This window comes from Xiphophorus maculatus, chromosome 24 (genome assembly GCF_002775205.1).
Source record: "Xiphophorus maculatus strain JP 163 A chromosome 24, X_maculatus-5.0-male, whole genome shotgun sequence".
NCBI lineage: Eukaryota > Metazoa > Chordata > Actinopteri > Cyprinodontiformes > Poeciliidae > Xiphophorus > Xiphophorus maculatus.
Genome location: NC_036466.1, coordinates 10,883,134 through 10,896,914, shown reverse-complemented (window position 1 = coordinate 10,896,914; position 13,781 = coordinate 10,883,134). Strand labels below are relative to the sequence as shown.

The window sequence follows — 13,781 nt, the reverse complement described above, 5'->3', positions numbered from 1 at the left end:
TCCGGCCTGAAAGCGCTCCCTTCTCCTCTTCCTGTGCTTTACGACTCCAAATTGATTTCTGAGCCTTGTCGGGAAGTACGGCGCGCGCTGACAGACAGATGGATGGAAAATGAAAGCCATGGGATGATAAGCAGCTCCAACAAACCTGAAGGGCTTATCGCTAATATCCCTCATTTCAGAGTCAATTACAGTTTGCAGATTTACTGAGGAGAAAACCAACCAGGATGTTGAAATGAAGGGAAAAATTCACAATTACAAATGAATCTAATTTGGATTATTTCAACAGAATTTGATCTAAAACGCAGAAAAGTGAGCAAAGCTAATTACATAATGCTAAGTGTCTCCATATTTAATCACAGACTTCAGCGCTGAAGTTCCCCTCAGTAAACTGCAGCATAATGAGGCCTGGACTCGCCTCGTTTCAGCGCCAGCAATGGAACCAGAGCGCTGGTGCAAAATGCAAAACATTTGTTTTCCTTTCCAGGACCACAGGACTGAAAAAGCACCTATTTACCAGTAGAGGATTTTATTTGTTCACACCGACAAAAACGGCAACTTTCACTCTCCCTCTGCTGGCTGATAGAATAAAATCTGTGAGATTTAAATAGGAATTTAATCCAGATTAACAAAACTTCCTGTTGGATCTAATAACCAGGCTGGAGGTGTTCAACTTTTGTAACATTAAGGACAAAAAGGCACAAGAAGAGCACTGCAAATACACAAAATCATGTTTAGTGCAAATATCTCATTACACTTGAAATCAGACAGAATTAATTTACAAGTAGCTTTACAGCAAGATAAAGGAGCTTGTTTTAAGTAAATAATTTTGTAACCAGTAACAGATTATTTCACTAATGACATTTTTCCCAGATTACATTTTGACTTACCCTCATTACATCACAAGATGACCCTGGGCATTTTGTGATGTAATGAGGGTAAGTCAAAATGTAAACAACGGAGGCTTCGTAAACGAAAGTGGAGGAAGTTTAGATTTCTGCGAAGATTTGAGGAATTTATCTGCAGTTTTTGAGGAAGAAACTGGTTTTTACTCAATTACTACTTATTTAACTTCTAATTAAATAACTAGAAATAACTATTAGTTAATAGCTATTTAACTAGTTTCTTCCTCAAATGAAGCACTAGCTTCTTTTGAGGCTAATAATAAAGTAAATCTAAATAATTTTTATTAGTATCCAGTGAGATAAAATACAGAGGAAATCTTTGACAGAGCTAGAAGAAGAAGCTTGTGGATGTTAAATAACTGTTAATTAATAGCTGAATAACTTAATTATAGGTATTAGACTATTAATTAATAGTGAAATAGCTGTTAATTAAAATATATTTTACTACTAATAGTTAAATAACTTTACATAAATATTAATTCATAAGTATTTATTGTTCACTAGCTTCATTTCTAGCTTCATTTCTTCCTCAAAAGAAGCTAGTGCTTCATTTGAGGAAGAAACTAGTTAAGTAACTATTAATTAATGTTTATGTATTTCTAACTATTAGTTAAATAGTTAAAATGAAAGCTCAGAAGTCCATCTTTTCAAATCATATAACTTGTTTTATTGTGTTAGTGATGCTTTAAAGACAATGTCATTTTTAAAAAGAGGCTAGCTGGTTAGCGCTCTGCCTCTAACCTCCTCCTGGTTTTGTGTATTCATTTGATTTCTAATATTAAAATAATAAAAAATCCAAATCTGCTGCAGAAAAAGCTGATGTTTCCTGCATTGAACGATGTGTTAAAATAAACCTCTTCACATTCCTGCGTTTCCTCAGAAGCCTCCTGTTTTTTTTTCTGCAAACAGATAAAGTGAGCTATGGTTTTGTCTCTCTGCAGCCACCGTAGTTCTGACCGGACTGGAGCCCAACACGACGTACGAGGTGCGAGTCGCCGCCGTGAACGGGAAAGGTCAGGGAGAGTTCAGCCACACGGAGACCTTCCAGACTTTACCCATCCGTAAGTCGGGATCCTCTGACTTCCAAACTAAAACCAGGTTGAGTTTTAACCAATCAAAACCTGCGATAACGACGCCCGTCTCTCACTTTAACGGTTTTCTAACGTCTCACAGGGTGTTAACGATGAGTTGTCGGCACCCTCAGCAGTTCAGGCTGTGTTTTATACGCTAAAGCAGCTAAATTCAGCAAGAATATGGAAATGTTTTGGTTCTGATTTAATACAGATATTGGATGTGTGACAGAAATGCACAGAAATGCATTACATGCCTCCAGAATCTATTCAGAGCATCAGCAACTCTGCAGAATGAGGCCTATTTGCCACATTACACAACTGGGGTGTATTTATATTGGAGAAGGCCTCAACCTCTCTGACTTTCACAGATATGAATTTAGATTATCAGAACCTGGAATGGATTCTGTCAGATTCTCCTCATCTGCCGGGAATTTCACCGCAAGCGTTTTATTTATCCACCAAACGTCTCGGAGAACAGCGCAGCTGCTGCTGGGAGGGAAACGTGGGGAAGGAGATGCAATAAAAGAGCAAAATGATGAAGATGTGACGCTGTCGTCCTCAGGAGAACCGAGTCCGCCGGCGGTCCACGGCCAGAGGGGCGTGGGGAAGGCCTACAGGCTGGGGCTGGTCAAGCAGGATGACGGCGGGATGCCCATCGTGGAATATATCGTCAAATACAAAACGGTGAGCCAAAAACCCTTCATTCTGTTAAAACTTTGTATTTTTGCAAATTTATTCCAAAATTCTCCAGGGAATTTAAGGTTTTTTTTTTTAGAAGAGTGAAATAACCCACTGTAACTTTTGTTATTTTATCTTCTGTTATAAGAACCATTTATTTATTGCATCATTAATCTACTATTATTGGTATTAGTATGTATTTTTGTGAAGTGTTTTTAATTAATGCTGTCTATTAACTATGGTTCAGAGTTTTCTTTTTCTTTTATTTTTTGGGAGTTCAGATTCAAATTCAAAAATACTTAAGGTTAGTTAAGGTCAAATTTATTTGTGTAGCACATTTCAACATAAAAACAGTCATCATTTATGAAACAAACAATAAACATTACAATTTATTACTTTGGAGAGCAAATTAAAATAATAAAGTAAAGCTAAATAATTTTTATTAGTATTCAGTGAGATAAAATACAGAGGAAATCTTTGACAGAAACATTTCTGCCAGGATAAATAACGTTGTGTTGCTCTTTTACCCCAGGTTTACATTATGAGTTATTATTCATGAGCGGCTCTGATTATTGAGCAGCTCTGTTTAGCAGACAGAATAAATGTTTCACATTTATCACTCCTGTTTTTGACGTTGAGCACAAAGAGAGCGAAACACAACAGGCGCGGTTTGGAAATCAAGCGTTCATTAAATTTACATGAGGCCATTCAGTTGGCACAAGGCGTGCTTTTACATTTTCTAAAAAGTAACTCACACTGATGGAGTTGTTTTATATTTGACGTAATAATCGTTTGCACACAATGTGAGGCTGGATTGATTTGCTGCTGGGTTGAGTTGATTCCTTAAATGAATAATGTTCTGCTGGCAGATCTCTGTTTTTCACGTCTTGTTTCGCTTACAATTTTAATGAGAGGACAAACCGTCTCTCAGGATTCGCTCGTCTATTTTAATGGTGGTTCAAATTAAATGTAGAACATAAGGGTTAAAGAGGCCAGAACGCTGTAAATAAAGCTGTGGTGTGTTTCAAATGATGGAGAAACGCAAAAATAAGCCATTAATGTGGAATATAAAGAAAAGGAAAGATGAGTTTCAACAATTTTCACCAATAGGAACCTAAAATAAAAACTCCTAGGACATAAATATTAATTTTGGTCATTTTTTTTCTTCATACCTTTTATGCCTCTAGAATGAATTCCCTGTGACCTGACCAAGATGGCCGCCATCTCAAAGCAGAGTTTTATCAAAGAGAGGAAAGCAAACCTAATATGAAGTCAAGGAAATTAAAGACAACTCATGAAACGAAGTGTCTTCAGTCAGAGGCGTCTTTAGACGCCCTGTAACACAGACTGGTACAGGAGATCCTTCCTGCCCACAGCCAGCCATTTAATTTATCTTTGGGAATAATAAAAAAAAAAAGTCTATTTGAATAGTCACATGTGTGATTTTAAATGTATTATTTAATAAATACATATTTTAGCAACATATTTCAGTATTTTCTGAGCTAACATTATTTGTTTGTATAGCATAAACAGTATTTATTTATGAATATACTCTGTCAATATGTTGCAACTTTGTGTTTGTGTCACTTTTTAAACAGGCAGCTCAAGGGCAGGAGCTTGAAATGATTCTTAGAAAAATAAGAAAAAATCTGAAAGTCTATATAGTATTCAGGTTCATAAATTGTGTAAAAGAAAGGGATTAAATTATTTATTAAAAAGAAAGCAAAGTAGAGTAAATATTCTCCTGCAACAGAAAATAAATATTCCACATCATGATTCATCATAAAAAGCTCACCAAACTTTTAAGGATATTTAATTGTAAAAAAATATTTAAACCGTGTTTTTCTTTTTTCCTTTCACTTAATTCAGCACTACTGTCTACCTCCAGTAAGCTTGATTTGGTGGGATGGGTTGCCAGGTTGGAACATAAGCGCATTTGGCCAGAGGAGTAAAGGGAGACTGGATTAAAACCCAGCCTGTTGTTTATCAAGCTAACACGCTTTGACCCTGATTTTTAATTTATTTTTTGATCCCTTTCCTGCAGGATAAAGAGGAACAGTGGATGACCAAGCTGGTTCCAGGAGCTAACGACTTTGCGATGCTGCAGTCGCTGCAGTGGAACACGAGATATGAAGTGGAAATCACAGCCCGCAACGTCAAAGGCCTATCGGAGCCCACCTTCTATCAGTTCTTCATGCCACAGAAGCCCGACATTACAGGTAAAAGCACGATAAAGGTAAACATCGTGCCCCACTTTACCTTTCTCTGTCAGGCTTTCTGAAAACACTGAAAAAGCTTCTGAACTTTACTGTGAAATGTTGCTTTTCATTTTCTGGTAAAGAGCGCCGACTTCACTGACGAACAAAAGTAAAAGAAATATTTCAGAGAACTGAAAGCAAGTCTCATAACGCAGCAGAAATATGACCAGAAAAACAAAATATTACAGAGTACTTTGGTCTAATTTCAAGCGCAAATATTTTAGTACTAGTACGGACTTACAAGTAACTTTTCAGCAAGAGATTGGATTTTGTTTTTAAAGAAAATACTAGTTAAATTAGTTATATTTTACCTATAAAGTAGATCAAAATACTGAGTAAGATTTTGTGCTTGATCTTCCACTTTCTACTTTTAAAATATTCTCCAAAATCAAAGCATCAAACGAAGCAGAATAGCTTCACAGATCATAATATAGCAGCAAAGTCGTTTCATTAACGACAATTTTAATGACCTTATATGACCTTAACATTCATATTAGTGAATCTTTTATATATGTTTTTGAACTGGAGGTGAAACCTCTTTAGAAAAAAGTCCAGTTTTCTTCTTTTTGTACTTAAAATTTTAATTCTTAGCATCAAGCTTCCTAAAAAGAGTTGACCAGAGAGTTATAAGTAACAGTCTTTTCTTCTTCCCTTGATAAATGAATCATTATTTACTCATCTTGTCTTTATCTGATATAAAAATCTAACCGTTACATTTAAGAAATCAGCTGGGAAACTAAAGCATTGTGTTTCAGTTTTGTTTTGTTTTTGCCTCTCTGGTCATTTGTGCCGGTTTGGATCCAGCCAGTGTTTGCCTCTGTCATTACTGCGGCGGCTAAATGGCCCGCCAGAGTGTTGGTTCGCTTTTCCGCCAGAAAACAAGAGCTGGGAAGTGGCGAGCTGAAGGCGGGTCACTTTGATTGGCTGTCCTCTCTTGTTAGCGAACAGCGGAGAGCCTGGGAAAAAAAAACATTTCCAACATGGCGTAGTCCAGCTAAACCACCCCAGGTCCTGTTAAAGTTTAACATGGTTAAGACATCATTCTTCATATTTCCAGCCAAAATCAGTTTTATGGAAAAACGCTGCGGACTCGTCGTTTCCTGCTCCTTTAAATCAGGTTAGACGCTGAAGAACTCTCTTCAGAACCAATCAGCGATATTAGATGTGAAACATCCGCCACTTCCATTTGAGGTCCAATCTGCTGCCTTGTTTTTATCATCCGCCATGCTGTATAAAGACCCGACTGCAGACCTAATGAAACAAACTGAGTCCACATATATGTGCCCTCTGTCTCTCGCCAAGCAATCTTCTCTATTCAATTCTCCTCCTATGTATTATGCATTTGTCGTGTATTGAATTGCTTCTTTTTTCACTTCTTCCTCCAAACTATTTCAGTTTATAACTGGTTGCATACTTTTCTTTCTTTTTCTGCTTGTGGAGAAAAATGTGCTGATTGCAAAACAGCTTTTACTCCTTCCTTTTATTTCAGATTTCTTTTCCCATCAGGTGCAACCGAGTCAATTTGGAGTCAGTAGAAAAGTGTTAGGATTTTAAAAAAAAATAAATATTTTAAAGCAGAAATATCCACGTATCTAAGCATATTACTGAAAAGTTGAGTGGAAGGATGAAGTGTGGATGGAAATGTTTTATTTAATTTAAAGAACAAAGGTTCAGAGAGAAGAAGAGCAAAATTGTCCACCACATTTTCTCTTTTTCATGTCATTTCATACAAAATTGACTCAAATTTATAAAATATATTAAATTTTTGATTTTATTCTTGGCACATCTCTATGTCATTTTGGATGTTTTGCATATTTTCAACAAAATATAGCAATGTTAACACATATAGAGTATCATAATCCCAAAAAACATTCACATCTTGGAGCCTCCTTCCCCTTCCTGAGCCACTAAATGGTTTTCTAAAACTTTCCTGAAGCAAATCAAGTCTTTTTTGACCAACCATCTCTAATTTTAGCTGCATTTAGTGCGAATCAAAGACCGAAATGATAAAAACATGCAGCTCAGACAAAGTGTTAAGTATGGTGGTGGATCTGTGATGCTGTGGGCCTCTGACTGCTTCTGAAACAGGGTCAAGACACAGTTATTATTCGTTTACACTTTTTTTTTTTTTTATAAATAAATGCACAGAAGCCAATTTAGGAAGATCTTCTAAATCCATTTAACTTTAAAACTGTTTTCATCTTGGAAAAATGGAAAAACCAGAACAAATTGGTCACTTTTACGTCTTCCATCCAGCTTTAGAAAATGCACAAATCTAAAATAAAACAAGGTACTTACAGCTAGCTTGTCGGTCTGCTGCTGCCAGCGCCCAGCTTTGTTGTGGCTGTTGCATTTATTTCCTGGCTCTCTCCTCGCTTTTTTTATTTATTTTTTTATTTTTTGCTTCATGCGTCATAAAGAGGCTTTGATTGAAACAGCCGTGATGGATTTTCTTTGTAATAATCTCATCAAAGCACTTGGAGGGGAGAATGATCTTGACAGGCTTTTCTCCTCTTTTCCAAGAGCTTGAGCAAAACTTTTATTATTTTTTTATTGTTGGTATTTTCAGGAAGTAATCCCAGTGAATCAAAAATACTGTCAGAGTTTCCTATTTTAATATTTTAAACATATATTTTTGTTTAGTCAGGTAGTTTGAACAGACTTTAACTCCTAGTATGACATCAATCATAGCGGGAAAAATGCTCAAACATTTTTGAGTATTATCAGTTAGCCAGTTTTTATTATTATTATTATTATTGTATAAAAATGCATCATGGGAAATTATTATGATCCATTTCTAGCATTTAGTGTCTGCAGTTTTTATTTGTTCTGAAAATCACATCAATATTCTATTAACATGTTTTCATGCTAACTTAATTCAACAGGACCTCAAGGAGCAGCACAGATTAATATCATCTGTAAAAGGCTAAGAAACATTAGTTACTTCTTATTTTTCTACTCGCTAAAGGAAGAATAATAAAGGTCCAAGTACAGAACCCTGGGGAACTCCACATTTGAGTTCTGTATGTTAAGATATTATGTGGTTTATGAGCATATTGATGATTAGCCACCAGCTTAAATCAGCAGAATGTGTTGGCAACAACACATTTTTACAAGCCAACTTTGCAGTACCGTAATTCCACAACACTTTGCGCTATCTGACAAATTTCAACGGTTTCTGAAAGGGAAGACATTGATCTTTCTATCCAATATCGGGTTATTACGGTAATTTCACTCCCGCCGTTGCAGGAAGCAGGTTTTACTTCAGTTTAATCCGATGAAACACTCTTTTAATAAATGGTAAATTGCGAGAATAACTTGCTAGATATTGAAAGTTCCACTTGTTATGGAGAAATGGGATTTTTTGTTTACTCACTGGACATTTAAAGAACTTTGTACAGTTAAAATTAGCAAAAATATCTATATGTGTCGTTTTATTCACCTGAGGTAATGTGAATAATTTTAAAACGCAGCATCATTCATTTGAAAGAACACTATTATGAACAGAGCATGTACTTACTAAGACTGTGAGAATCTGTTTCAGGTCTAATGAAAAAGCATTTCTTTTCCGATTAACAACCAGTACGCCAAGATAAAAACTCCATCTGCGGCTTAACGTGCCTCTAAGCCAGTTCCCCGATTATCAGGCATGTAAATCAAACCGTCTTGGGGGATTCATGCAAACGGAACGACGGGGATTTAACTGTAAACAGAACTGTAGTCAAAGACTTGTGTTTGTTTGCTTTGTGTAAAATATGCCGCAGTCAACATAATAATGCCTGTAATGTACTCACTGGTGTACCAGTATGATATAAGATCCTAGCTGATTTGTTCCCACTTATTTATTCATAGAGCAGATAATCCCATAGCGATCAGAGGATTGGGTTTCTGAGCGCAGCTACAAAGAGACGATATCAATGTCATCCTGAAAAGCAGAAAAATGAGCCAAACACCAAGTTTGATATGCAGTAGTACCGGATATCAGCCACAACAAGCAGCTCCAATATGCACAAGGAGAGTCAGTTTACAGCTAATAAGGAGTTTTGAACTGGAGAGCATTTACACCATCATGAGGTGTAAATGCTTGCTGATTATATTCAGGCTCAGATAGCTGCTGGTTCCCAGCAAGTATGGAATAAATCCTCTGCAGCATCACATTCTGATGAACAGGCAACTCAACATGCGGCGTTTCCTGCTTAGCTTCCTCAATTTAACTCGCAGGACAGCTGGTCTGTCGGGACGCCTCAATCAGAGGAAAACCCACCTCACCAGATGGCAGTGGCTGCTTATTTTTGGACGTATCACCTTCCTGTGGTGCAGACTGACCTTCAAAAAGTCAACTTCCTGAAGTTTGAAATCTACCTAGAGATCAAAATCAAATTTATTTTGGAAGCGACAAGCTGTACAGCGAACAAAGCAGCAAAAATTGAAAGAATGAAGGTAAAAAACAACAGAAAAATAAAAGCTGTAAGCAAGAAACGGCAGCCTAGAAAAGAAGTGCATTACAATAATTGAGCTGAGATGTGATAAAAACAAGGATTACTGTCTCTAGACTGCTGCGAGATAAACACATTTAATCTTTGCTAAACGCCTCAACTGGTAAAACAAGACTTCACACTGAGTTCACTTAGCTGCTCCTTTTCAGGAGAGGCTCTATTTTTACTCCTGGATTTGTGATCATTGGTGTTTTTTACATGGTGCCAAAGATTTAACCTTAATATTTGGGGGTCTGTTGAATGATGCATTCACATTACAGGAAATTTTGATTTTTAATTTTGTTTTTGCACATATTTGACTTTTTCCTGGCAGGCTGAATGCCCCAATTTCAATCCTTCATTTCCATATGTGATACTAAATCGTATATTCTCAATCGGAACAGTCATGTCGCATTTTATCCAACTTTTACGTCATAAATCTGCACCAGAAGAAGCTAGATTTTGTAAATCTGGATGTAAACAATGGCTTAAGCACCCACTGTTATTTTTATTAACGTCCTTCTCTTTGGTACAGTCTTGCAACCATACTGTTGATTTTAAAATCTAAACAGAGGCATCCATTGTTGATTCCTCTTCTTTACCAATATGAACAGCCACGCAAAAAAAAGTCCGATTTCAGCAAAAAATTGGAACTGAGCATCAGAACGTTCATGTAGCACTAACTAGTTTATAGGATTAGAGTGTTGTCTGATTTGCAAGGGGAAATAGACATGAAAATTATGTTCATAAAAATGAAAAGATGTTAAAACATGTTATGGTTTTAACAACAGGTGAAAAAGCAGAGGTCCAACAATGGAGCCCTGTGGTACACCATAGGGTAGCACAACAAAAATAAGCTCAAACCACAGAAACTAACACAAAAACATCTGGCAGTGTTTATGTTTTCATGCAAACTTTTAAAATGTTGCATAAAAAGCAAATTAGACACATTTCCATATACTGGTTTGGAATCAACCATAACACACAAGGGATAAATTCGTCAAATGTTGACGCTCTGCATGGCTGTGTTAAACAAGAGTTAGCATTTATAAGATAGCACGGACCACACAACTCAGAAAATGTAGAGTCATCCCCTCCAAACTGGAGGAACAAACCCCAGAACTCCAATTTAAAGTTGTTCAGTTTCATGCCTCTGGTAAGGCACAGAACCTCCAGTGGATGGTGACGCTCCACCAATCAATGCCAGCCTAGACTTGGAGAGAGTCTAGGCTCAGATTGATTTCTCAATAGAAATCTAGGCTGATTTCTCCAATCAGTCCTCCATTACATGCTGGAGGTTTGGACTAGGTCATTTCAAATGTGTTTCCATTCCCTTTTGGGTGCATTAGCTCTTTTTCCAAAAAGCCAAAACCCGCTTTTGTTGAGAAGTTGAATAAACTATTTAAAATTTTGCCATTTCCTTCAAGCTTTTCTAATGCAATATTTCAAAATTGTGCATCAACCAATCAAAACGCAGCAGCATCTGATGAAAACTTGCTGAAGTTTAAAAGCACCAATTCTTACAAGCGAGGTAATCTGATTTTGATGTGGCCCCTTCAAATCAACTGAATATTGTTTACACATCATAACCCACCCGAGTACGTCCATCTCTTTATGACCTCAGCGTCTTCTCCTCAGCAGAGAGCAGAGAAAATAATCAAACTGGACTGTTGGGAGGAAGCTACCAAAAGGAAAGGGCTGGCGGTTAATTTAGCCATGATTATCTCTATTTTTCCATCCACAGAATTCATTATCTGATGGATTTTACAGCTCTATGCTTGAGTTTCCAAAGATTTTATGAGGTTTTAAATTAGCCATAGCTATGACTGTTAATTTAATGTTTGAGTGTTAAAAATTAAAATACGCAAGGAGGGAATAATGAAAAGAAACCAAGCGAAGATCTATCATTTTTCACCTTAATATACACTCACTGACCACTTTATTAGACAACCCTTGCTGGTACCGGGTAGGAAACCCATTTACCTTTAAAACTGGGAAAGGCATGTTATACTAGTATAAAATCTGTTTTTGTTTTGCAAAAAAGGGCAATAAGAGTTATTGCTCGAAAACATGGTAAATATCCAACAAATACATTATTTTGTAATTTGAGGTTTTTGAAATTCAATGATTTAGTTGATTATAATATTTTGTTGGTTATGTATAAGGCACACCTAAAAACATTACCCTTAAACATCCAAAAAAAATTTGAAAAGAGAGAGAGTGGTTATAACCTTAAGGGGACACAGATTTTTAAGAAACCTAAATTCAGAACTTGTTTGAAAGAACGATGTACTTCGATACAAGGAGTCAAACTGTGGAACGACCTGCAAAACGATGTTAAAAATGCTAAATCATTACACATGTTTAAAAGAATGTTAAAGATTGTTTTTTTGAAGAAGTATGAAATAGTATAAAGTCAAAGTATAGTATTGTTCAGTTGAGATTGATGATTGACCTTGTTTCTTTGTTCTTCCTTTGTTGTTTTTTTTTGTCACATAAGACAAATCAAAAAATTTTAGTTTTTTTTTTTTTTTGTTTGTTTGTTTTTTGTTGTTTTGATCCATAGTTGAGAAAAAGGGGCAGATATTATAAGATTATTTTCTTCTTTCTGCTACCTTTCATTTCATTTTTTTTTAAATTATTTTATTTTTTTCTTTGTATTAAATTTTTTTTTATTTGTATTGAATGAAATGAATAAAAAAAAAATAAAATAAAATAAAAAATAAAACTGCTTTAATTCTTCATGGCGCAGATTCAGCAGAGAGTTTCTTGGAGATTTTGGACCTTATTGAAAAGATGGCGTCAAAACGTTGCATGATAATTAAATGTACAGGATCAACTCATGTTCAAGAAACCTTGAACAACCACTCAAGGCATTTTGACGTTCCAGGACCCATTTCAGCAGCAGCTCTGCTGTCAACATTTCTTGTTATATTTCTGTTTTTCTGGCTGTTTTGCAATCATATTTTGGGTACGAAGATCAAGGTCTTGATTCTTCTCAAACAGATAGCAGCTATTACTAAAAGTGGACCAAATCTTTTCCTTTGAGGTAGATTGTTAAAAATGCCATATGCTTGTGCGTTCGGAGTAATTTCCCATGCTTTTTCATTACTTCTTTGCCGGCTCTTGAGTGCACTCGAGTTTCGTCCGGGATGGAATGCTTCCTCCGAGGAAATTGACAAAAGAGAGAGGACTCATCCCTCTCCTTCAAACCGAGCCGAGTTTAATTATTAAGTTTCGCTTTCTGAGGCCCTCCTCAAAGAAAGTTTCCCCCTCAGGCCTTCTCGTCGCATATCAGACTGAGCCATGCAAATGAATCCTTACACCCATCCCTTAACGATCATGTTTATCCCCACTAATGTCACAATCAATGAGCTTTCGTCTGGTCATTATTAATTGAGTCAGTTCCTCGCAGCTCCAATCTATAGACAGTCAATCATGGGTCAGGCCTAACGAGATGTTATTGTCAGAGATGTATATGAATGTCTTCAGGTGCCACCCATGCTCTTGCATGTCTGGTTGTTGAATAATGCTGCTAATAGGCCTATAGATCAACAAGTAATCAGAGGAAGCCAGGAAAGGGGTTAATAGAGCAGAGAAATAGGAATTAATCGTTGCTGCGTTCCCACTCTGGGGAAGTTTGAGAAAACTCCAAACGATTTCCTGCCGAAAGACTTTGCCTTGACGTGATAACACAAAAACAATCATCCATCCAATTGATCTTTGTTGCTTTAATGTCTAAATTTGCAAACTGGGCTGTTAAAAGTAAATCACTCTGAAAATTAGGACACCCCATTAAATATTCTGTCATTTCAAGTAAATGTTCACATTTTGATGCCTAATCTTAACTTGTTTTCTTTACTGAACTAAATATACAGTTTTTAAAAAATAAAAGGCCTGATTTTACTTTGTATAGCTATATGTTAGAGTAAAATGAACATTGTTCTTTTATTCTATGAACTACTGACAACATGTCTGAAATTCCAAGCAAAAATGTAGTATTTATTTACATAAAAGATGCAGTGCATTCAGACCTCAAATAATGCAAAGAAAATAAGTTCATATTCATTTGGAAACAACAATACTGATGTTTTAACTCAGGAAGAGTTTACTTTACATTACAAACGCGAAAAATGTTTTTCTGGACCAGCTTATGTAACTACCAAACATTAAAAGTCGATAAATTTCCTCTTTTTTTCCATTCTGATGCGATTTTTAAGTTTAAGCAAGTCTTCACTGTGATCTATCAAAAATTACATAAAGTGTCCTGTGAATGCATATCCTAACCACAGCAACAGGAAGTCAATATATATAACAGTAACAAATGAGAACAATATTTGTTTATTTTTTTTAAATGTTTAAAATATGATGACAAAATAAAGGCTGAATTGTGAA

The 13,781-nt window shown here is 36.0% G+C and overlaps 2 protein-coding genes across 5 annotated transcripts in view; both read left to right on the top strand.

The window, feature by feature from the left end:
• Positions 1–13,781, top strand: part of LOC102228431 (NLR family CARD domain-containing protein 3-like) — a 971,185-nt gene that overhangs the window by 841,096 nt on the left and 116,308 nt on the right. The window lies entirely within an intron of this gene.
• Positions 1–13,781, top strand: part of ncam2 (neural cell adhesion molecule 2) — a 275,630-nt gene that overhangs the window by 246,970 nt on the left and 14,879 nt on the right. For all 3 annotated transcript variants that reach the window (XM_005809636.3, XM_005809637.2, XM_023329359.1), the window contains exons 13-15: positions 1,844–1,963; positions 2,538–2,659; positions 4,698–4,872. In XM_005809636.3, coding sequence (XP_005809693.2) covers positions 1,844–1,963; positions 2,538–2,659; positions 4,698–4,872 — 417 coding nt within the window. The remainder of the gene's footprint in view (positions 1–1,843; positions 1,964–2,537; positions 2,660–4,697; positions 4,873–13,781) is intronic.